This window comes from Salvelinus sp. IW2-2015, linkage group LG26 (genome assembly GCF_002910315.2).
Source record: "Salvelinus sp. IW2-2015 linkage group LG26, ASM291031v2, whole genome shotgun sequence".
In the NCBI taxonomy this organism is placed as follows: domain Eukaryota; kingdom Metazoa; phylum Chordata; class Actinopteri; order Salmoniformes; family Salmonidae; genus Salvelinus; species Salvelinus sp. IW2-2015.
This window is the reverse complement of record NC_036866.1, coordinates 16,827,621-16,850,153: the sequence shown is the minus strand read 5'-3', so window position 1 is coordinate 16,850,153 and position 22,533 is coordinate 16,827,621. Positions and strand designations below refer to the sequence as shown.

Here is a 22,533-nt window from a genome sequence, read left to right as displayed (position 1 = left end):
TCATTGATTCTCATCCCAGACCCTGGCCTGTTTGTGCTGTTTCGCAAACGTTCCCGGAAGTCTCGCGATGCTGCACTTCTAGGTTTAGAAACTCTGTGGCCACATGGCTCCAGCTTCAGCTAAGGCTGCAGCGCCTTCTAGTGTGTAGGATATACAAATGCATTGGAAACAATTGTTCCATCACTAACCATGTTCACATCCAGTTTTTATGAGATTAAAATCATACCATTTTTTTTTAAATCACCACAGCTGTGGTGGAAACAGATAGTTTCTGTAAAATTGTATAAATGGCAACAGATCATTTGTTCATTTGACATGGTGGGATCTATTTGTGTCGGTAAAATGTATTATCTGATGGAAACGCTTTTATGCGCAAATATTAATATAATAACCATCATATCAAAGTACATTTGGAGTCACGCGATTGGTGTGTGGTCCTCCCACTATGACCATGCAGTTATTAGTCTACAGATTGAATACAATTATGATTAACTTCACGGGGTGGTGAAAGTGCACGGTTATCTTGATGCTCCTTTCCTAAAAATATCGAGGTTTATTCTTGTGACGTGATGATTGTTGCTTGACTGCCGTTTGACAAACTCATATATTATCGCTGTTATCCATAATAATCTTATCATGCAGACTAGCCTACCCGCACTGTATCTGCAAACTGTTGGTTTGAGCCATCTGCCGAAACCAGAGTAGGCAGTATACTATTTAAAGCAACAGTTTTTGTGACAAAACTATCCGTAGAGTTGAACATATGATGGAAAGACATTGAACTTTAGATTTTTCCTGGGTACATTAAAACTTTTGCGAAAACGTCATTTTATGTGCACTACCTCATCATGCACTGACTTTAATCTGCAACAAATCTGTTTGATGGAAACACCACTGGTGGGAAAATACGCCTATTTTCTTTATGCAGATTTGAGAATATTTGCATGAAAATCGATCGCGGATTGGATGGAAACCTAGCTACTATATATATTATATTTATATAATTGGTTTCCATCCAATTGGCACAGATTTTTATGCGAATTTTCTAAAAATCCGCAACAATTTCCTTTTATAAATTATCAGATTTTACGTGTGCTAGTCACGTAATTTAGAACTCTATCCGTCCATGGCTGGTCTGCGCAGACGCAGCAACCGCCTCCCCACCAGTTTGTTTACCTTAGCAACCATGGCAGAGACGGTTCAAGATGTTTCTGAAGCAGATAAGCAACATCTCGTTGAACTCGTCAAAGAACTCAGGTATAAAAATATTTTTCAGTTTCAACACTTTTAACTCTTGTCTTAACTCACAGATTTGCTACATAGAGTAGCAATTTGTGGCCGCAAAAAACAAAAGGCCTAGCACAGCCTTGTCCCTCACTGCCTCTTTTTCCAGACGCTCCAATGCGGTGCTACGGGCAGAAACTGATATGTATGAGCGGTATATAAGCCGCTTGGACCCCAGGGACTTGGTTCCTCAGCCGTTATCAGATTCCCTGGGAGCAGCTGCAGCATCACAGTTGGAGATTGGAGGGGTATGAGAAAGCATCTTGCACAACTTCCACAAACTTAATGTGTTGAATGAAATTGATTTCCCTACCCTATATGTTCTTTGACCTCTTGTGATTGACTCATGCACTATAGTCTCGTCGTCCACTATAACCTCGTAGGTATAAGCCTTCTACTGTGCAAGTTTGACAACACATATCCATCCTCGTGTTGGCCGGTTATTACTTCCAAGTATGAGTCCTGTTAACTTTCTCAATTTCAGGATAGCAGAGCTGGGGATGTATAGCCCTAAGCCTTCTCTGTATTATTATATGGTTGGCTAAGGCTTGGGTGGGAAACACAAAGTGTGTGTGTTATTACCATCGAAAATAAGGGGTTTTACTGCATGTTTGAATGCTTGTATTTCTGTGGCTTTAGGGCCGTGGGAGAAAGATGAAAAAACGGACAACAGCTCTGGAGCAGTTACAACGTCTGACATTGGAGCAAAAGTGTGACGTGGCACAGAGAGAGTTAGATGAAACCAAGGAGGACCTGGAGAAACTGAAGGAGAGCTCAGAGAGAGTGCTCCACAACTATAAGGTAAACACAATATACAAACAGAGAGAGAACGGATAGAGAAAGACTATTCTGGATCTGTGTAACCTGCAGAGGAATCTGTGATTTGGTTTAGTTGTGGTCTATTTAAGATGCACTGAAACCCATTCAGATTTCTGGCATTATTACAGTACCAGTCAAAAGTTTAGACACACCTACTCATTCCAGGATTTGTCTTTATTTTTACTATTTTCTACATTGTAGAATAACAGTGAAGACATCAAACTATAAAATAACACATATGGAATCATGTAGTAACCCATTTTTTTTAAACAAATCAAAATATATTTAATATTTGAGATTCTTCAAAGTAGCCACCTTTTGCCTTGATGACAGCTTTGCACACTCTTGGCATTCTCTCAACCAGCTTTGTGAGGTAGTCACCTGGAATGCATTTCAATTAACAGGTGTGCCTTGTTAATTTGTGGAATTTCTTTCCTTCTTTATGCATTTGAGCCAATCAGTTGTGTAGTGACAAGGTAGGGGTATACAGAAGATAGCCTTATTTGGTAAAATACCTAGTCTATATTATGGCAAGAACAGCTCAAATAAGCAAAGAGAAACGACAGTCCATCATTACTTTAAGACATGAAGGTCAGTCAATCCGGAAAATTTCAAGAACTTTGAAAGTTTTGTTGTGGAAATTCTTACACAGGGACACTCAAAGTCAATCTTTAAAAAAAAAAAAATGTATACTTTGTTTTTATTGTAGGAACACAAAGAAAGTACAAATAAAGTAAAATAAAAGAACAAAAAAGATCTGGCAGTTACAGTGCACTTCATACCTTCATCATCATATCATCATATTAGTTACATTGGCATCTTTGAATTAGACCTTTTCCAAGTACGAAACCCATTTTTCCCAGTATTCCTGACCTCTCTCCTGTTGAGTTCTTAAAGCAAAGGTCATACGCTCCATGTGGTYTATTTCTTCTACAATGTCTATCCATTGTGTCACTGTGGGAGGGTCTTTTTGTAGCCATTTCCTAGTGATAGCCTTTTTACTGGCTGCCAGTAGGACCTTCAAGAGGTACTTTTCTCTATTGTGTAAGTTATCAGGTATTTCACCCAAGTACAAATAAATTAATGTTTGTTCTATGTCAAATCCCATTATTTTTCCAATGTTAAATCTTATTTCTCCCCAGTAAGTTTCGATTGCGGGGCAGGACCAAAAGATATGAGAGTGGTCCGCCCTCAATAGACCGCATTCTCTCCAACAAGGGTGTGGTGAGCCAGTCTGTTTTGATTTCAGTTTAGGTGTTATGAAGAAACATATAACATTCTTCCAACAGAATTCTCTCCATGATCTTGAGTTGGTGGAGCTTTGTTGAGTCTCTAATATGTTCAACCATGTTTCATCAGTTATTTCAATGTTAAGTTCCTCCTCCCATTTCTTTTTAATATCGTTTGTAGAATGTTTCTTTGAGGATTGAATTCCCAAGTAGAGATTTGAAATCGTTTTTTTGTTACTCCCCAAGTTGTATGCGTTAGTGAATATTTGGATTAATTTTGGAGGTGCTCGAGGGTCAGTCACTTTTATCTCCCTTAAGAAATAGTGTCGGACTTGTAGGTACTCAAAGTCAATCTTAAATGAATCATTGTTTATTATCAGAGCGCTGGAGAGGTTCCAACAAACCCGATGCGCCATAGTGAATGTCTGTTAGGAGCTCTGCTGCGGTCCCAGCAGTTGTCTTATATACAGCTATATACAAACAAGTTATATTTGCATGATTTATTTATTTGCATAATTAATTCATCATTACCGTTTTTCATGCATGTGACCAACCAATACTGGTTCATAACATGTGACAGACCAATACTTCACGAGGCTTCTTCTCTCTAAGCTGAGACCTTGAAACTGAGATATCTTTCTGGTCTGGGCATACTGGAAAATTGCAGATACTGATAAATGAGGATTCGTTCAATCACTCACTTGCATGAACACAGAAATTGGTTATAAGAAAAGCACATGTATAACATTTCCATCACAGTTTCTTCAAGTGCAGTCTCAAAAACCATCAAGACTCAGAGTTACCTCTGCTGCAGAAGTTCCTTTGAGTTACCAGCCTCAGAAATTGCAGCAAAGAGACTTGCTTGGGCCAAGAAACACGAGCAATGGACATTAGACCGGTGGAAATCTGTCCTTTGGTCTGATGAGTCCAAATTTGAGAATTTTGGTTTCAACCGGCGTGTCTTTGTGAAACGCAGAGTAGGTGAACGCATGATCTCTGCATGTGTGGTTCCCACCGTGAAGCATGGAGGAGGTGGTGTGATGGTGCTTTGCTGGTGACTGTCAGTGATTTATTTAGAATTCAAGGCACACTTAACCAGCATGGCTACCACAGCATTCTGCCGCAATACACCATCCCATCTGGTTTGCGCTTAGTGTGACTATAGTTTATTTTTCAACAGAACAATGACCCAACACACCTCCAGGATGTGTAAGGGCTATTTGACCAAGAAGGAAAGTGATGGAGTGCTGCATAAGATGACCTGGCATCCACAATCACCTGACCTCAACCGAATTGAGATGGTTTGGGATGAGTTGGACCGCAGAGTGAAAAGCTGCCAACAAATGCTCAGCATATGTGGGAACTCCTTCAAGACTGTTGGAAAAGCACTCCCAGTGAAGCTGGTTGAGAGAATGCCAAGAGTGTGCAAAAGGTGGCTACTTTGAAGAATCTTCAACATAAATTATATTTTGGTTTGTTTAACACTTTTTTGGTTACTACATGATTCCATTTTTTTTTTTATAGTTTTGATGTCTTCACTATTATTCTACAATGTTGAAAATAGTAAAAATAAAGAAAAACCCTTGAATGAGTAGGTGTGTCCAAACCTTTGACTGGTACTGTATATTGTATCAAAAGCTTGATAACCAATAATTTCTGGGCCCTTCCCCATATTAGGCAACTCTGGAGGAAGCAGATATTCGACTTGTGGAGGTCAAGAAAGCAAGTTATGAGTTTGACCGTGATGTCGCTAAGGTGTTGAGGGAGAAGAGAGGTGTCATGATGGGAGCAGAGAAGGTCATTCGATATTTTGAGGACAGGATGAGAGCAAAGGTAAGCAAGCTGCATGTCAGGCAGGGTGGTCAGGTCAGAGTTCTTAATTCACATTTGGTTCCTCACTTGAATTACAAATCTTGGAAGTAATGCAAGCTTCAATATCAGCATTCACTGTTACCGACTGCTGCCCTGTTTCTCTGACCTCATCACCTGTTCATCTCATCCTGCTGCTACCTTTACTTCATCCTACAGGACACACTGGTTGAGAAGTTGCGGTTGAAGAATGCAGCTCTCCATGTGCAGAAGAGGAAGTTGCAGTTACAGCTACGACAGAAAGAGGAAATGGGTGAAGCCCTGCACGAGGTGGATTTCCAGCAGCTGAAGATCGAGAACAGCCAGTATCTCGAACGCATTGATGAAAGAAACCAGGACCTTCTGCGCCTAAAACTCCTGGCAGGAAACACCCTACAGGTTCTCAACTCCTACAAGGTTTGATTCCTATTCAAACACTATTGTATGTACATCTCTTTTCTTGTGCAGGGGTGTGATCAGGTTCAGGAGAGCGGAATTATATATTCCTGGTTGGGGAATCTGAACTTGAGAGGTAGATCCCTTGAGATAAACTGATAAAACTCAAGGCTTATTTTCATCACCCAGGTCCAACTAAGGTACTTGACCTTTGTTGTGTTAGTACGTACGTGGGGGTTTGGGACTTTGATAAGGAAATGTGTTGTTTTTCCCATTGTAGAAGAAGCTGCAGAGCATGACATGTGAGTCAAAGCTGCTTAGTAGTGACATCACCTCCCGTAAGGAGATGCTGGTGAAGATCGAGGAGGAGACACTGCAGGCAGAAGAGGTCAATTTAACATTCACCTGTTTAGTTGTAGCCAACTATTCAGCTATGTTTGCAACACTGCTGGTGGGTAGGCTAATAAATATCCCCCTCTCTGTGTCCTTCTTGGGCAGGAGCGAGCCAAGGCTGAGACTCTTAACAGGAAGCTGCGAGGCCAGCTGGCAGATTTCCGTGTTCCCCACGTGCTGCAATACATCACAGCTAAGGCCTCCCATAGCCAGCTCGAGCAGAGTGTCCGAGCCTGGGAGCGAAAAGTTGAGATTTCTGAGGTGAGAGTCAAAGTTGTAGGTTAGTTATAACTTTACTTACGAAGGGTACCTACAGAAGGTAAGTACATATTTCATAACACATTGATAATAATATTTTCATGTTGGCTTCTGTTCTGCTTATGAATTTGTAAATGTTATGAAGTCCTTACCTACATAGGTACCCTTTTTAAGTAATGTTATCAAGTTGGGTAAGGGACATGCAGTTCTGAAATTATCATTATAGAACCAAAGTTCCTGATTTCCATGCCATCCATACAGATGGCTCTGAAGACACATACCAAGACCTGGAACAAGCTGAAGGAAGCTGCAGGAGTAGGACCAGTCACAGCCCGGTGAACCCGCACATGCTTCCTAATAAATCTATTCTCTGCAAATATTCAATCATCCAAAGCAGTCAAAAAACTGTCAAAAATCCATCAGTCTCTTTTGTAAACTAGCGGAGATATGCCCTTATAAAGTAACTCATGTGTTTTAGCTGTTTTTAACTTGCAGAATATGGAACATTTGTAGAATGGTTGAACAATCATGCCTTAAGTCACAATTGAACTTATCGCTTGTAATAGGGTGGTTAAGCTGATAAATCGTTCATTTTTTGATAAAAACACAAAATATGTACCCTGAAAAGATTTCAATATGGAGCCACCCCAGATTTGACCTCTGGGGGGTGTGGCAGCCATTCTTTTAAATGGCCCCCAACTAACAACATTTTACAATTCAGAAGGACTGCTTTGAGGTAAAGGCACCAACTTTGTCATAGACCCTAGAATTATGGTCCCTGAAAAGATCTAGATATGGAGCCACCACAGATTTGGCCCCTGGGGGCTGTGGCGGCCATCTTACAAAATGGTTGCCGATGGTAACACTATGGTAGCCTTAGATACCCTTAAACGATTTAGATATGGCGCCACTGCAGATTTGGCCCTGGCAGCTATCTTACTAAATGTCCCCAGACTGTATCACTATTTTGCAAACAAATAATCTACAAAATGTCATGGCCTATACTTATTTGACTTAAAAGTAATGGCCTATACTTCTTGGCCTGGATCTCCTGAAACACAAAAGGTTTAACAGTTACACACAGTATAATACAGGGATCAACTAGATTAAGCTGCAAACAATTTTTTATTGAGCGGATGGTCAAGGGGCTGGAACATAATTACAAATAATTTGCAAATTGACCGCAAGAAGACCAAACATATATAACTAAAACATAATTTCAAATCTTGCTTACATTTGTATATGATCACATACATCTCTCTATTATGTGTGGGAATACTATGGAACAGATTTCAAAAATTAAAATCACTTAGAGCTAATTTGCTGGTGTTTTTACAGTCTTTTATGTCCAACAATAAAAATACAACATTCTTTTTTTTTGCTCAGAAAACTTGGGAGGGGCCAAAAAAAAGTTGTACCTGGGAAATATCCCAGCCATTAAGTTGGAATAGTTCACAATTGTTGTGGACAATTTTCTCAGTCAGACAAGAGRTTTAGCTGGCACACATAATCTTTTACTTTTAAAACTCTGTTTCATTAACAAAAGTATGACACTAGTTTTTCTACTTGCAGTTTAATATACTTTTCTGCTATTTCATCAAAGTAAAGGCTATGCAACAGTTTAGTATACCATGGACTTTTGGTGGTGATTGATGATCTGAGAGACCTCCAAAACCATCATTAGGGGTTCACAGCAAAGTTGTGAAACCTATTGTTATTCTTAGATTTTAAAACATTACTTGACTTGGTCACATACAGTGGGGCAAAAAAGTATTTAGTCAGCCACCAATTGTGCAAGTTCTCCCACTTAAAAAGATGAGAGAGGCCTGTAATTTTCATCATAGGTACACTTCAACTATGACAGACAAAATGAGAAAAAGAAATCCAGAAAATCACATTGTAGGATTTTTTATGAATTTATTTGCAAATTATGGTGGAAAATAAGTATTTGGTCACCTACAAACAAGCAAGATTTCTGGCTCTCACAGACCTGTAACTTCTTCTTTAAGAGGCTCCTCTGTCCTCCACTCGTTACCTGTATTAATGGCACCTGTTTGAACTTGTTATCAGTATAAAAGACACCTGTCCACAACCTCGAACAGTCACACTCCAAACTCCACTATGGCCAAGACCAAAGAGCTGTCAAAGGACACCAGAAACAAAATTGTAGACCTGCACCAGGCTGGGAAGACTGAATCTGCAATAGGTAAGCAGCTTGGTTTGAAGAAATCAACTGTGGGAGCAATTATTAGGAAATMGAAGACATACAAGACCACTGATAATCTCCCTCGATCTGGGGCTCCACGCAAGATCTCACCCCGTGGGGTCAAAATGATCACAAGAAKGGTGAGCAAAAATCCCAGAACCACACGGGGGGACCTAGTGAATGACCTGCAGAGAGCTGGGACCAAAGTAACAAAGCCTACCATCAGTAACACGCTACGCCGCCAGGGACTCAAATCCTGCAGCGCCAGACGTGTCCGCCTGCTTAAGCCAGTACATGTCCAGGCCCGTCTGAAGTTTGCTAGAGAGCATTTGGATGATCCAGAAGAAGATTGGGAGAATGTCATATGGTCAGATGAAACCAAAATAGAACTTTTTGGTAAAAACTCAACTCGTCGTGTTTGGAGGACAAAGAATGCTGAGTTGCATCCAAAGAACACCATACCTACTGTGAAGCATGGGGGTGGAAACATCATGCTTTGGGGCTGTTTCTCTGCAAAGAGACCAGGACGACTGATCCGTGTAAAGGAAAGAATGAATGGGGCCATGTATCGTGAGATTTTGAGTGAAAACKTCCTTCCATCAGCAAGGGCATWMAAGATGGAACGTGGCTGGGTCTTTCAGCATGACAATGATCCCAAACACACCGCCCGTGTAACGAAGGAGTGGCTTCGTAAGAAGCATTTCAAGGTCCTGGAGGGGCCTAGCCAGTCTCCAYATCTCAACCCCATAGAAAATCTTTGGAGGGAGTTGAAAGTCCGTGTTGCCCAGCGACAGCCCTAAAACATCACTGCTCTAGAGGAGATCTGCATGGAGGAATGGGCCAAAATACCAACAACAGTGTGTGAAAACCTTGTGAAGACTTACAGAAAACGTTTGACCTCTGTCATTGCCAACAAAGGGTATATAACAAAGTATTGAGAAACTTTTGTTATTGACCAAATACTTATTTACCACCATAATTTGCAAATAAATTCATAAAAAATCCTACAATGTGATTTTCTGGATTTTTTTTCTTCTCATTTTGTCTGTCATATTTGAAGTGTACCTATGATGAAAATTACAGGCCGCTCATCTTTTTAAGTGGGAGAACTTGCACAATTGGTGGCTGACTAAATACTTTTTTGCCCCACTGTAAGTCATACATAGAATGGTAACTTTTTTTCTAATTTGGCACACAGAAACTAGAGGCAATAAGTAACTTGGTCAAAATGAATGGCACCAATTGGCCTAAACTTTGGATGTAGGCATCTTTCCTCATGCTGAACAAATGTGGCTCAAGAACCCATCAGGATAGATTTTCCTCCATCTTGGAAATGTTAGAAATCTTCTTCTCATGAACTATGTCCAAATAACACCAAATTCGTAGGCCCATGGTACATCTATTTACTTAATTTGAGAAAAGCTAAGGGATTGGTTAATAAGATATGGCTGAGTTATTGATAAATCCAGAAATCAGATTTTACGTGTTCTTTTCAATCCTTTGTACATCCACTTCACAATGGCCTATTAACGTGAAACTTTATTTTAGGGTCATCAGAGACATTACCATGATGAACCATGTTACGTTTGGCATTGATATCTTAAAAAATAAGGAAACTATCCTGAACAAAAATATAAAAACGCAACATGTAACAATTTCAACTATTTTACTGAGTTACAGTTCATATAAGAAAATCAGTCAATTGAAATAAATTCATTAGGCCCTAATCTATGGACTTCACATGACCGGGCAGGGGGATTGGGTGGGCCTTGGAGGGTATAGGCACACCTAATGGGGAGCCAGGCCCTGCCAAACAGAATTAGTTTTTCCCCACAAAAGGGCTTTATTACAGATAGAAATGCTCCTCAGTTTCATCAGCTGTCCAGGTGGCTGGTCTCAGACAATCCCACAGGTGAAGAAACCGGATGTGGAGGTCCTTGGCTGGCGTGGTTACAAGTGGTCTGCGGTTGTGAGGACGGTTGGACTTACTGTCAACTTCTCTAAAACAATGTTGGAGGTAGTTTATGGTAGAGAATTTAACATTCAATGCTCTGGCAACAGCTCTGGTGGACATTCCTGCAGTCAGCATGTAAATTGCATGCTCCCTCAAAACCTGAGACATCTGTGGCATTGTGCTGCGTGACAAAACTGCACATTTTAGTGTCCCCTGCACAAGGTGCACCGGTGTAATGATCATGCTATTTAATCATCTTCTTGATATGCCACACCTGTCAGGTGGATGGATTATCTTGGCAAAGGCCAAATGCTCACTAACTAAACAAATTTGTGCACAAAAATAAGCTTTTTGTGCGTATGGAAAAATTCAGGGATCTTTTATTTAATCTCATGAAACATGGGACCAACACTTTACATGTTGCGTTTATATTTTTGTTCAGTATATTAACAATTCAGTTATTTTCTTTTTTACAATGTAACACTATTGCTTAAAATAATCTTGTCATGGAATAAGTCTGATTCACTCTAAATTTGGTCTCATCACAATGTTTCCTGAAGAGTTTGAAAAAATAATGTTGATGCATTCAAAGATGGCCAAACTATACAAGTAGATGCATATTAGCACATTTTTTATTTAGACTCATGATTGCACATAAAGGAAGATAGTTCCTACATGATAGTGCTTGCTTTGTTATCCAAATGGTCTTGTGTCCTTTGTTATCCTGTGAACCCCAATCATTTCTGCTTGCAGCTATATTTTAAGATAATTACAGTGCATTCGGAAAGTATTCAGACCCCTTGACTTTTTCCACATTTTGTTACGTTACAGCCTTATTCTAAAATGTATAAAATTATTTTTTCCCCCTCATCAATCTACACACAATACCACATAATGACAAAGTGAAAACAGGTTTTTAGAAATGTTTGCTAATTTATATAAAAAATATTTATAAAACAGTAATACCTTATATTTACATAAGTATTCAGACCCTTTCCTATGAGACTTGAAATTGAGCTCAGGCGCATCCTGTTTCCATTGATCATCCTTAAGATGTTTCTACAACTTGATTGGACTCCACCTTTAGTAAATTCAATTGATTGGACATGATTTGAAAAGGCACACAGAAATAGAAAGCATCAACTGAATGTTAAATGTCAGGTATTTTAATTGTATTGTCTACTTGTTGAATGTTTGTGAAGTCTTGATTTGTGGTTGTTTGTAATGTCTTGTTAATTGGTGTTGGACCCCAGGAAGATTAGCTAGCGTCACAGCGTTAGCTAATGGGGATCCTAATAAAAATTACAATCTGGACTATATAAGATTACACAGTTGACAGTGCACATCAGAGCAAAAACCAAGCCATGAGGTTGAAGGAATTGTCCATAGAGCTCAGAGACAGGATTGTGTTGAGGCACAGATCTGGGGAAAGACACCAAAACATTTCTGCAGCATTGAAAGTCGAAGAAAATAGTGGCCTTCATCATTCTTGAATGGAAGAAGTTTGGAACCACCAAGACTCTTCTTAGAGCTGAGCAATCGGGGGAGAAGGGCCTTGGTCAGGGAGGTGACCCAATCCAGAGTTCCTCTGTGGAGATGGGAGAACCTTCCAGAAGGACAACCAAAGTTTCTAAAAACCTGTTTTTGCTTTGTCATTATGGGGTATTGTGTGTAGATTGACGAGGGGGAAAAAACTATTTAATCAATTTTAGAAAAAGGCTGTAACGAAACAAAATGTGGAAAAAGTCAAGGGGCCTGAATACTTTCCCGAATACACTGTATTATTGGATCAGTGGAGCAAAACAGAATATCAAAAGAGATGAGCACAGAATCAAAAGCACTGTAACTAAGCAGCTAACTTACTATTGTCTACTAAACAAAATATTGTGGCTTTGGACCCGACCAGACAGCTTGTATTCAATTGTATGTACATCAACCAATAGCAGGTATGTTACCAAAACATTGGAAGATGTACACAAGAATCTCTAAACTATAACATACAGTACAACATCTTGCCTAATTGGGGTCAAATGCATTTAAGAATGCTGCCAGATCTTTTCATTGTACATACATTCATCTCTGTACTAAATTTGTTCTGTTTCTCTAACAAAAAAGCCTTCAAAACTGTAAAGTATTACCGATAGTGGCCATTTTGTAAGATGCCATCACAGCCCCAGGGGCCAAATCTGTAGTGGCTCCATATCTAAGCCTAAGTCTTAAATTTGGAGCCTTTCTCTTAAAATAGTCATTGTAAAATATTGGTACTGCTAGGCAGTCATTTTCAAAGATGGCTGCCACAGCTCCCAGGGGCCAAATCGGTGGTGGCTCCGCACCAAAATATTTTCAGGCTACGTAAATCTACTTCTCTGCCAACTGCATTTCTCAAAATAGTCCTTCTGAACTGTAAAACAGTTAGTCGGCAGCCATGTTGTGAGATGGCCCAAATCTGGGGTGGCTCCATATCTAAATCTTTTCAGCTCTGACTAATTTGGTGCCTTTACCACAAAGCAGTCCTCTATATAAATTGTATATTGAGTATTACAGTCAGAGGCCATTTTGAAAAATGCCTGCTACGCACCCCCAGAGACCATATCTGCAGTGGCTCCATATCTAAACATTTTCAGGGTATACACATCTACAGCTGTACCAAATTTGTTGCTTTTAGTGAACGCTTGAGTAACATTTTGCAACGTAACCACTCTARTATTGACAGACTATGTAAACAAATAGCATCTGACCAAATTATGCAAGATTTTGGTTCTGGGTTAACAGAGATTACAATTAACTACATGAGTGTTATATTTGTACATTACATTATCAATGGTAAGTGCAGTGTATTTCTTCTGGGTGGCATAAAGAACATGTTATAGTCTGTATTTAAGCAAGCATTACACACCCTATTACAAATTAGAAAATGTTATTTTAGTGAATGTACACATCTTGTCATATTGTTTAACTACCTAATCTACATACTTAAAAATCCTGAAAGAATACATGCCAGTCCCCTCTGCAATTAAACATACATGACACCCCCCCCCTTTATAAAAAGTTTATTTGTTAGTGCTGTGTGTATTGAATGCTACATACAGATATTTTAGCATGAATGTACACATAATGTACATTGTCACAATAATTTTTTCACATAACAATTTGAAAAAAGCTATGTGGAATAAGTGCCATCTGAAGCACTAATACCTAGGACAGATTACAGGAACTAACACAGCAGGCATGCACAGAACAGAGAAAGCAGGGTCAATAGGCAGGGGCTAACCGTTATGCACTACACCAGATCAAAAGGCATGTCAATCACAGTCCTAATGACCCTTCCATCAATCAAACATCTCCCCCATTACATCCTAAAAGGCCCTGTTACCTCCTCCCAAGAATGGAAATATTCATATAGATTTTAAAATAATATAAAATAAAAATGTATATAAACTAAACATATTCAGTACTTTTCTTTTTAATTCAATTCACAACTGCTTTTTGATGTTGTCTTAATGCCAGATGAAAGACGAACGACGACAGACAAATGACAAACTGTTAGCCCACCTCAGGTGACGATGGAGAAAACAAAAAAAACACAGCACAGTACAAGAAACAACATTGAGGCAGTCAGTTCTGGAGTAGAATGGGTTTCTAAATAACCCTGACCCCAGTTTAACAGTCTACTGAAACTGATTATAAAAAAGAACCTTCCTCAAAGTTAGGCATTACTTTAATTTTAATTAATTAATTAATTAATTTTAAAAACCTTATCATAAAATAGTTTTTCAATACTGCACTCAAACCACAACCAAATACATCCCCTTGAAATACTTCCTTTGAAAAAAAGACCCCCCCCCCACACACAAAAAAAAKCACTTTGCGCCACATTGATTTGCCCTCAAAGTTGACACAGATTTTTGCCTTATTAGTTGTCTTACCACTTACAGACTATAAAGAGGTTCAATCCATAACTTTTGCAATCAAGCTTAAGCAGCCCATTTTGGTAAGGATGCTATAAAAAAAAATAAGGCTATAAAATCCAGAAGTTAAAATGATCTGCACAAATATACTGCAGATAAGTTTGACATAACTGGGGTTAACGAAAACTATACAGACCTGACAAAATTCTACACCAGATGTATGTTTTATACAATTCACTTCACAGCCAGGATTCCATTTTCACAGACATGATTCAACAATCATTCATCGAATAAACACAAAGGAGCACCAGGGGTCAGAATCCTTGTAGGGCTTAGAGACAGAATGTTCTCCTTGGACACTTGCAACATACCACCACTATCATAACTATGACTTCAAAAGATGAAAAACATTTAAAGTCCTCATATGATAAAAAGTTGTAACATACAAAACAGCCAATGCAGTTTTAGAAATAAGACAGTTATGCAACTTCTGTAACCGAACTGGTAAACATACTCGCATACATATTGTACTACTACATACACGCCGTAAGAGGAAGCTTGATCAGGTTTTAGACATTTTCAGCACAGATACTCTTCACTGATCTCTGTAGGAATATGAACTGTATATTAGTGTGAAATATATATTTCTATATACCAGTGAGATGTCTTGATACTTCAGCTGGTTCATCTCCACACCTTTGGGATTTGCTGCAGTACAATGGTGTTTTGGTACAAACTATAGTTGCCACAATGATGGCCACATATAAGTCCACATACAGTCACAAACTTTTGTAATATTTCACAATAGCACAAAAACAATTTTAAAAACAAACCACTTCTAGTTGGAGTTGATTCGTGTACATAAAAAAAAAAAAAAAAAAATACTAAAGCAGAGTAGAGGTGTATGATTTTATTGTATATGCGTCAGGGGTTGGAACCAAAATTATTTTCCAATTGTTTTGTTCTGAAGAACAGAACCATTATTTTTTTCATTATGTTGCACTGTTTCCATTAGCAAAATGAATGTTCTGAACCGGTTCGAACCCAAGAAAGTAATGATTTATATAATTCCTTTTTAAACCTCTACATTTAGCTCAACATTAAATTACTTCCCCAATCAGTGAGGATAGAGCAGCTTGCTATGGCACGGGCAAGCAATAGTTGTCTGACATCTACTGCATGTGTAAACAAGTGTAGGGCGCGAGATGCGATTGAAATTTTCCAGGTGGGGAAAGATCGAGAGAGGGTGGAGGAGGCTTGAAGCGCTGGGCATCTTGTGATGACATGCATTATCTGAACTAGGCCCACAGAATTATACCTACGGAGGAGCGGCTTATATGAAGGAACTTTGAATGTCTTTGAACTTGAAAAGAGTTGGCTGAAAGTTGGACGAGAGCTAGCTAACAAACTTGTGTGTGCAGAGCGGCATCAGAATTAAAATAAAAACACATCTTACCTTTTTGTAGTTAATAAATCCAATGTGAAACATGATAAGGATACTATAGTTAACCAGCATTGAAAAAGTAAATCCATTCTTCTCTAATAAAAAAAAAATCTCAATTTCTGAATCACGCATGTAACGTCAGTAGGATACGGTGCTTCGGAGGGGGAGGGACAGGTAAACTACACACACACGCAAAGATTTTCTGAGTGACAGAGTGAGGGCTTTGCATAGGCGCATTGTGGGACTGTAAAAAAATACCTGGAACGTAAAATAACATTATTACCCGGTTCCCATGCTTTTAAAATAGCGGTTCTGTTCTGGAAAAGTATAGATCACTTCCGTTCCCGGTTCGGATCCTCATTTTTTTAGTGATATTTCTGGTCTTCTGTTCCCTGAACCGGTTCCATTTCCTGATATGCATACACTGCTACTACAGTGATTAGGTTGTGGAAAAGTAACCAATACACAATAATTTCAACCCTCCACCCACCAAACAAAACATTTTATATCAGAGTTGATACAGCGTCATTGATTCCAAAATAAAAAAGCAAGAGGCCATCAGTAGACTGTAGTAGCTGCTGAAACTTAGCAATCATAAAAGTCTTGAGTATCCTGGGTAAGAGAATGGAACATTAATGCATGCAGGATCTCTGTAGATGCATTCTAGAGTGACAACCACTGTTGGCAAGAGAATAGTTCTGGGTCATGTTGCAACACACCAGTCAAGCAGGTCATCACAAGGGGAACTGGTCCACATCACCTTTTTTTCTTTTTAATCTACAAGGTAATTTATGTACAAATGCAAAGCTTTTCATAGACAGAAATGTAGGCTAATGTGGTGATTTACATTTATTTTGTTCCCCACTTGCAGGGAAGTTGATTCAAGAAGGTAAGGATAGATAGAGTAAATGACCTGGGCTAGAACATCCACCCTAGAGTTTGAATTGAAAGAAATATCCTTGTTGGTGTCTCCTCTGTCCTTCAGACAGTAGCCCTAAAGCAGTGACACTTGGCAGTGACTTCTATTTTTTTTTTTTTTTTTTTTTACAATTATAAATTGTATGGGTTTCTTAGGGTGGGGAAGTGGACTGGTATCAGTTTTCAGATGGGAAGTGAGGGTATGGATTGTTATTGCTGGGGGCAAATTAAGAGTAGGCAGGGACATTTGCTATGGACTGGATAAGAAGTGGCACAGAGTAACCTACCATCGGGTAATCCTTCCCTTTAGATGTGTGCTGGACTGTGTGCTCCTGCAGGGCTCCCAGGTCTCCAAAGCATTTGAACTGGGTATCTCTGGAAAGCACCAGAGTGTGCACTCCAGAGATGCCCAGTTCAAGTGTGTTAAGCTGGGTGCTGCAAATTAATGGTAGACAGGGACGTTTGCTATGAACTTGTACAGAYRGGAGGGGCYTYACTATATGCAAGGTGGCACAGGGTAACCCCCTCCTTCAGCTGTGTGCTGGACTGTGTGCTCCTGCAAAGCTCCCAGGTCTCCAAAGCGCTCTCCACACCAAACACACTTGAACTGGGCATCTCTGGAATGCACACTCTGATGCTTGGCCAGGTGCTCCCGTTGCTTGAAGCCTTTATCACAGCTAGCACACTTGTAGGGCTTCTCCCCGGTGTGGACACGCTTGTGCCTATTCAGGTCAGACGAGTACTTGAAGCGCTTCTCGCATTCGGGACACTTTAGGGGCTTCTCTCGGGACGGGTCGCAGCGGTGCTGCACAAACTCTGAGGATGACAGGAAGCGGCGGTCACATAGGGAGCACTTTAGGGGCTTCTCTTGACAGTGCGAGTTCTGATGTCGCTGCAGTGTCGAACTCTTTTTGTATCCCTTGCCGCACACGTCACATTTGTAAGGCTTGTCTGTCTCCCTAGATGAAGAGGACGACTCACCGCATTTGTGGCGCAGCAGCTCTCCTGACTGACTGAATTCCTTCTGGCAGGATGCGCACTTGAACAGGTTCTCCATGCCGTGGACGTGCTGGTGGTACAGCAGATGGGATGGCTGCAAGAAGCCTTTGTCACAAAGGTTGCACTTGAATGGTCGGTCAGATGGGTTTTTGTGCGTGCGCCTGTGGCGCACCAGGGCATACTGCTGTTTGAAACTCATCTGGCACTCCTCACAGTGGAAGGGACGCTCCTCAGAGTGAGTGCGCTCATGCTGCCGCAGGTCTGATGGACGCTTGAAGCCCTTTCCACAGGTTGCACAGCGGAAGGGGCGTGCCCCTTGTGGGTGGCATGGATGATGCAGCAGCTCAGAAGACTCCTTGAAGTGCAGTTCACACAGGTTGCACTTAAACAGGTGCTCTCCGGAATGGGCGTACATGTGGCGCACCAGGTGGGAGCGGTGCTTGAAGCTCTTGTCACACACAGCACATTTGTATGGGCGCTCAGAGCTGTGGGTGCGCTGGTGATGGGCCAGGTGAGAGGACTGGCTGAAGCTCTTGTCACACGTGTCACACTTGAAGGGCTTCTCTCCAGTGTGCACACGCTCGTGGCGGGCCAGCTCTGACAGGTGCCTGAAACCCTTCTGACAGACGGAACACTTGTAGGGCCTGTCACGGGCCGATGGAAATGTAATTGAGGAAGAAGATCCCACTGCCACACTCCCACTTGAAGAGGCTCCATCAGCAGACGGCTGCTGAGGGTTGGTGGKAGAGGAGSWGGGRGTGGTGTTRCCAGAGGAGCCCGGTCGGTAGGTCTTCTCACAYATGGAGCARTTCATGGGGTTGGTGCTGTTGTGRGAGGTGTGGTGCTGTGCCAGCGAYGTGAGSAGGGAGAAGCCCATCTTACACACACCACACACAAAGGGCTTCTGCTCCACCTGCACACACTGGTGCTCCAGCAGATCAGTGGCCTGGTGGAAGATCTTCATGCACTGGGTGCATTGGAAGGAGCGGTCCTGGCTCACCATACACTGGTGCTCATGTGGGTTGGCCAGGTGGGAGATGTCGTGGCCGCATGCTCCACACTTGTGACCGCCCTCGCCCCCTACCTGCAGAGAGGGCTGCTGTACCTGGGTAGGGTGTTGCTGCTGCCCATGCTGCTGGCTGTGCTGCTGGCCATGCTGGTGCTGCGACTGCTGCAGAGCGGGGTCAGGCTGCAGGACGATACCATAGACGGCGCAGCCCAACGCGTTCTCCGCCCCCGGTGGTATGGTGTGCACCACCGGAGGGGGAGCAACAGCATGCTGCTGCCACGCCTCACTCATCCTGGCTCTCGTGTAGGGATTCAGTTTTGTATCGTAGTGGGGGCTTTTATGAAGAAAAATCAAAGGTACATTGATTGGTGGAAGGGTGGGTAGGGTGGAAAGTCAGTAATTTAGTCTGCCATTTCAGTGGAGAACATCACTAAATATAAAAATATATACATATAAAAAGGGCTTGTTTTTAGGATTCAATAGATTGGGTGTCTGAAAATTATATGCAGAGGAAGAACACCTGCTGCAAAGACATTTAAATTTAGAAAAAATTAAACCCACTGTCTCCATGCGTCTTCAGTCCTCTTCTGATGACTGCAGAAAAAGGGAACAATTATTATTAAACTATTCACTAGTACTGTGTGCGGTATGGCATCCTAGAAGAAGTGCGTGATCTCAGTTTCACAGAGACTTCCCCTTAGACAACAGAATAATTATCAGAGCCCAAAAGGATACACTTCTTTTTATTTTATGGTATTTAACTAGGCAAGTCAGTTAAGAACAAATTATTTTTTACAATGACGGCCTAGGAACAGTGGAATAGTGAATGGTGTACTAGGAATGGTGGAACAAACTCCCTCACGACGCCAGGTCAGCGGAGTCAATCACCACCTTCCGGAGACACCTGAAACCCCACCTCTTTAAGGAATACCTAGGATAGGATAAAGTAATCCTTCCAACCCCCCCCCCCTTAAAAGAGTTAGATGCACTATTGTAAAGTGGTTGTTCCACTGGATATCATAAGGTGAATGCACCAATTTGTAAGTCGCTCTGGATAAGAGCGTCTGCTAAATGACTTAAATGTAAATGTAACAGTGGGTTAACTGCCTTGTTCAGGGGCAGAATGGCAGATTTTTACCTTGTCAGCTCGGGGATTCGATCTAGCAACCCATCAGATTAAAAGCAGCTGTAGAGGGCTACTTCATTCCTGCTTACTTGACTAATGATCCATCATCACAAACACACTACAAGATAGCCATATCCAAACAATCAAAATCAAAAGGCATGCCCTAATTTTCAACCTGGTCTCATAGATTAGACATATCATAGTAAAATGTAAATCCGGCACACTCAAATTACTATGATATTTTAGGTTTGGTATGGTTACATAAGATAGGTTACTTCAGGCAAAAACTAAAAGAGGATGATTGGTCTGGGAGAATGGGTGGGCATATAAAACGCAAACGTCTGGCAACCCAAAGGCGGCATGTTCGAATCTCATCTCGGACAACTTTACTTACTACTTTGTACCCAGCTAGCACAGTGGATCTGGGCCAATTACAGCTGAGAGTCGGGGCACTCAGCTGAGAGTCAGGGCCGAGTCTGGGCTGCCTTCGGCAGTATTACTAGGATGCGGGGAATGAGCTTGGGCCAATTCCGGTGTGAGTTATCTGGCCCAAATGTATTACTTGGGGCTCGGGCCGATTTCGGTGAGAGTTATCTGGCCCAAATGTATTACTTGGGGCTCGGGCCGATTGGGGCTGCTCCCTGGCAGATGATTACACAGGCTGCTATATATAATTAACATTTCATTATTTATTTATTGTTCCTCATTGTTTCTGTGATCAAAAAAATACAACTAAGATTTAAATTAAATTCTCTAAGAGTCCTGTGTAGTATTTTGATACTTTGTGCAAGGCAATTGATAAGCATTAAAAACTTTGTGGATGGAACTTCCCGAGTGGCGCAGTGGTCTAAGACACTGCATCGCAGTGCAAACTGCGTTTCTACAGATGCTGGTTCGAGACCCTTCCCGGCCGTGACCGTTAGACCCATGAGGGGACGCACAATTGTACCAGCGTTGGCCCGAGTTAGGGGAGGGATGGCCTTGTCCCATTGCGCTGTAGTGACTCCTGTGGCAGGCTAGGCACACACCAGATGTGTGGTGTTTCCACCGAGACAAAGTGGGGGGTTTTTGTGGATGGGTATAATTTGTATGTATAAAATGTATAATAGTAATATTTAAAATTACTAAATAGGGTAATTTTGTATACATTTATTTCAATTTGCATTGGGGCGATTCTGGTAAGATGCCGGCAAAGTTGGTAGACGGAAATGGCCCAAAGTACTTGGTCCGATTCTGGGCAGTCATTCATTTTGATTCTGGACAGAGTCCAACACCGGGTCAATGCAATCAGTTCCAGCCCCCCCCGGAAGAGGGCGCTTCTGGGACGATTCCTCATTGCTAGCTGGGTTGCTATTTTGCAACTACTTAGCATGTTTGTTAACCCTTCACCTAACCTTAGCCCGGCAGGTAGCCTAGTGGTTAGAGCGTTGGGCCAGTAACTGAAAGGTTGCTGGATTGAAACCCCGAGCTGACGTTCTTCCCCTTAACAAGGCAGTTAACCCACTGTTCCCCAGTATGCCATCATTGTAAATGAGAATTCGTTCTTAACTGACTTGCCTAGCTTAAATAAATGTTAAAAAATAAAAACATAACCCCTAGCCTAGCTAAAATTAGCCACCTAGCTAACGTATCATACCTATTTACAAATTCGTAACATATTTTACAAATTGTAATTTGTAACATCATACTTGGACATCCACAAATTAATACATACCATACGAAACGTAACATATCATACTAAATGGAGGAAAACACGTTAAATGTACTATATTCCGTCTTCCACTGAGTCCAGGTTGTTATTTATATGTATTATAGGGAGGCAGACAATATTTAAACTGGTGCGTCCGAGTACATCAGGCTATTTTTCAAAACATTCTATCGGGTGAGCACTAATGCCTAGTAATGCTCTTAACGTTACTCCTTTCAGAATATGTAAATCATATTGGTTTGGATTGATTTACGATCGGTGTTCCCCAAGATTACAGTATTGGTGACAGGCATATTCAAATCATCCACAGCGTGCGCAATCAATAAGCATCCATTTGGTCGGTGTTTGCGCACGAATGTAAACCGAAGAAAAACAACTCGATTTACCTAGCTAGTTACGCCATTGCATTTTCCACACGAGAGAGAAAAGCATACGGCCCATCATTTGTTAACGGAGCCGGGCGGCAGTCGCTGTCTCATATAGCAGAAGCATAGCTGCATACATCTGTATGGCGAGCTAGCTAACGTTGCGTTTGCTTGTAATGTTGGGATTGGAAAATATTCAGCTATTGTATTAAACTGATCTATAGAAGCAGTAAATAAATGAGTAACATATTTGGGACAGTATTGCTGGCAACATACCTTTAACGTTTTGCGGAGTTTTTTGTAGCGTCTGACGATTTTGACAAAAAAAGTATTCGTAGGCCCAATAATACCTCCTTTCATATCCGCATTCAGCCTCGGTCAGTCGAATATCTGCCCGCTCTCTTGTCAAGCGGGTTTGGCACCAGGGCCGAAGAAATCAGAGCTTTTGTGTCGTTCTAAATGATCCCACTAAATGTGTAATATTCTATTTTGCCCAGAATGTCAACGCCCTGTCAATATGTGATCGCTAGGCCATACTCCTCCCGCTTAAAAAGGCGATTAAAAAAATAAAATAAAACGCTAGCTAGCTAACTGACTAGCCTCAGAGATCCTGCCCAGGCACGGGAACATGAATAATCAATGTTTAATTGGCACGCTCACAACATACAC

At 41.2% G+C, this 22,533-nt stretch overlaps 2 protein-coding genes across 6 annotated transcripts; one reads left to right on the top strand and one right to left on the bottom strand.

Annotated features, from left to right (window-relative positions):
• Positions 1-949: 949 nt before the first annotated feature.
• cfap263 (cilia and flagella associated protein 263) lies at positions 950-13,813 on the top strand. Of its 2 annotated transcripts, XM_023971707.2 has the most exons (8): positions 993-1,257; positions 1,394-1,532; positions 1,924-2,085; positions 5,010-5,165; positions 5,361-5,597; positions 5,857-5,964; positions 6,075-6,230; positions 6,489-13,813. In XM_023971707.2, the coding sequence occupies exons 1-8, from the start codon at positions 1,127-1,129 to the stop codon at positions 6,564-6,566; spliced, it is 1,167 nt and encodes a 388-aa protein (XP_023827475.1). In that variant the 5' UTR covers positions 993-1,126; the 3' UTR covers positions 6,567-13,813. The 2 variants fall into 2 exon arrangements, with proteins under 2 accessions (XP_023827477.1, XP_023827475.1); XM_023971709.2 differs by lacking the exon at positions 5,857-5,964 and having other exon boundaries at positions 950-1,257.
• LOC111952419 (zinc finger protein 319) lies at positions 13,423-22,504 on the bottom strand. Of its 4 annotated transcripts, none has more exons than XM_023971064.2 (3): positions 22,141-22,504; positions 19,227-19,259; positions 13,423-18,999 (listed from the first exon to the last, which is right to left on the bottom strand). In XM_023971064.2, exon 3 carries the CDS (start codon positions 18,954-18,956, stop codon positions 17,154-17,156), a length of 1,803 nt encoding a protein of 600 aa, XP_023826832.1. In that variant the 5' UTR covers positions 18,957-18,999; positions 19,227-19,259; positions 22,141-22,504; the 3' UTR covers positions 13,423-17,153. The 4 variants fall into 4 exon arrangements, with proteins under 4 accessions (XP_023826832.1, XP_023826831.1, XP_023826833.1 ...); XM_023971063.2 differs by lacking the exon at positions 22,141-22,504 and adding an exon at positions 21,506-22,049; XM_023971065.2 differs by lacking the exon at positions 22,141-22,504 and adding an exon at positions 19,804-20,725.
• Positions 22,505-22,533: the final 29 nt, after the last annotated feature.

What these genes read in the sequence shown, in the direction of transcription:
- cfap263 (XM_023971707.2), top strand. Translation starts at nt 1,127, where the DNA reads ATGGCTGGTCTGCGCAGACGCAGCAACCGCCTCCCCACCAGTTTGTTT. An exon ending in GAACTCGTCAAAGAACTCAG is followed by an intron (nt 1,258 to 1,393) that starts GTATAAAAATAT and finishes CTCTTTTTCCAG; the next exon opens with ACGCTCCAATGCGGTGCTAC. An exon ending in GAAAAGTTGAGATTTCTGAG is followed by an intron (nt 6,231 to 6,488) that starts GTGAGAGTCAAA and finishes CCATCCATACAG; the next exon opens with ATGGCTCTGAAGACACATAC.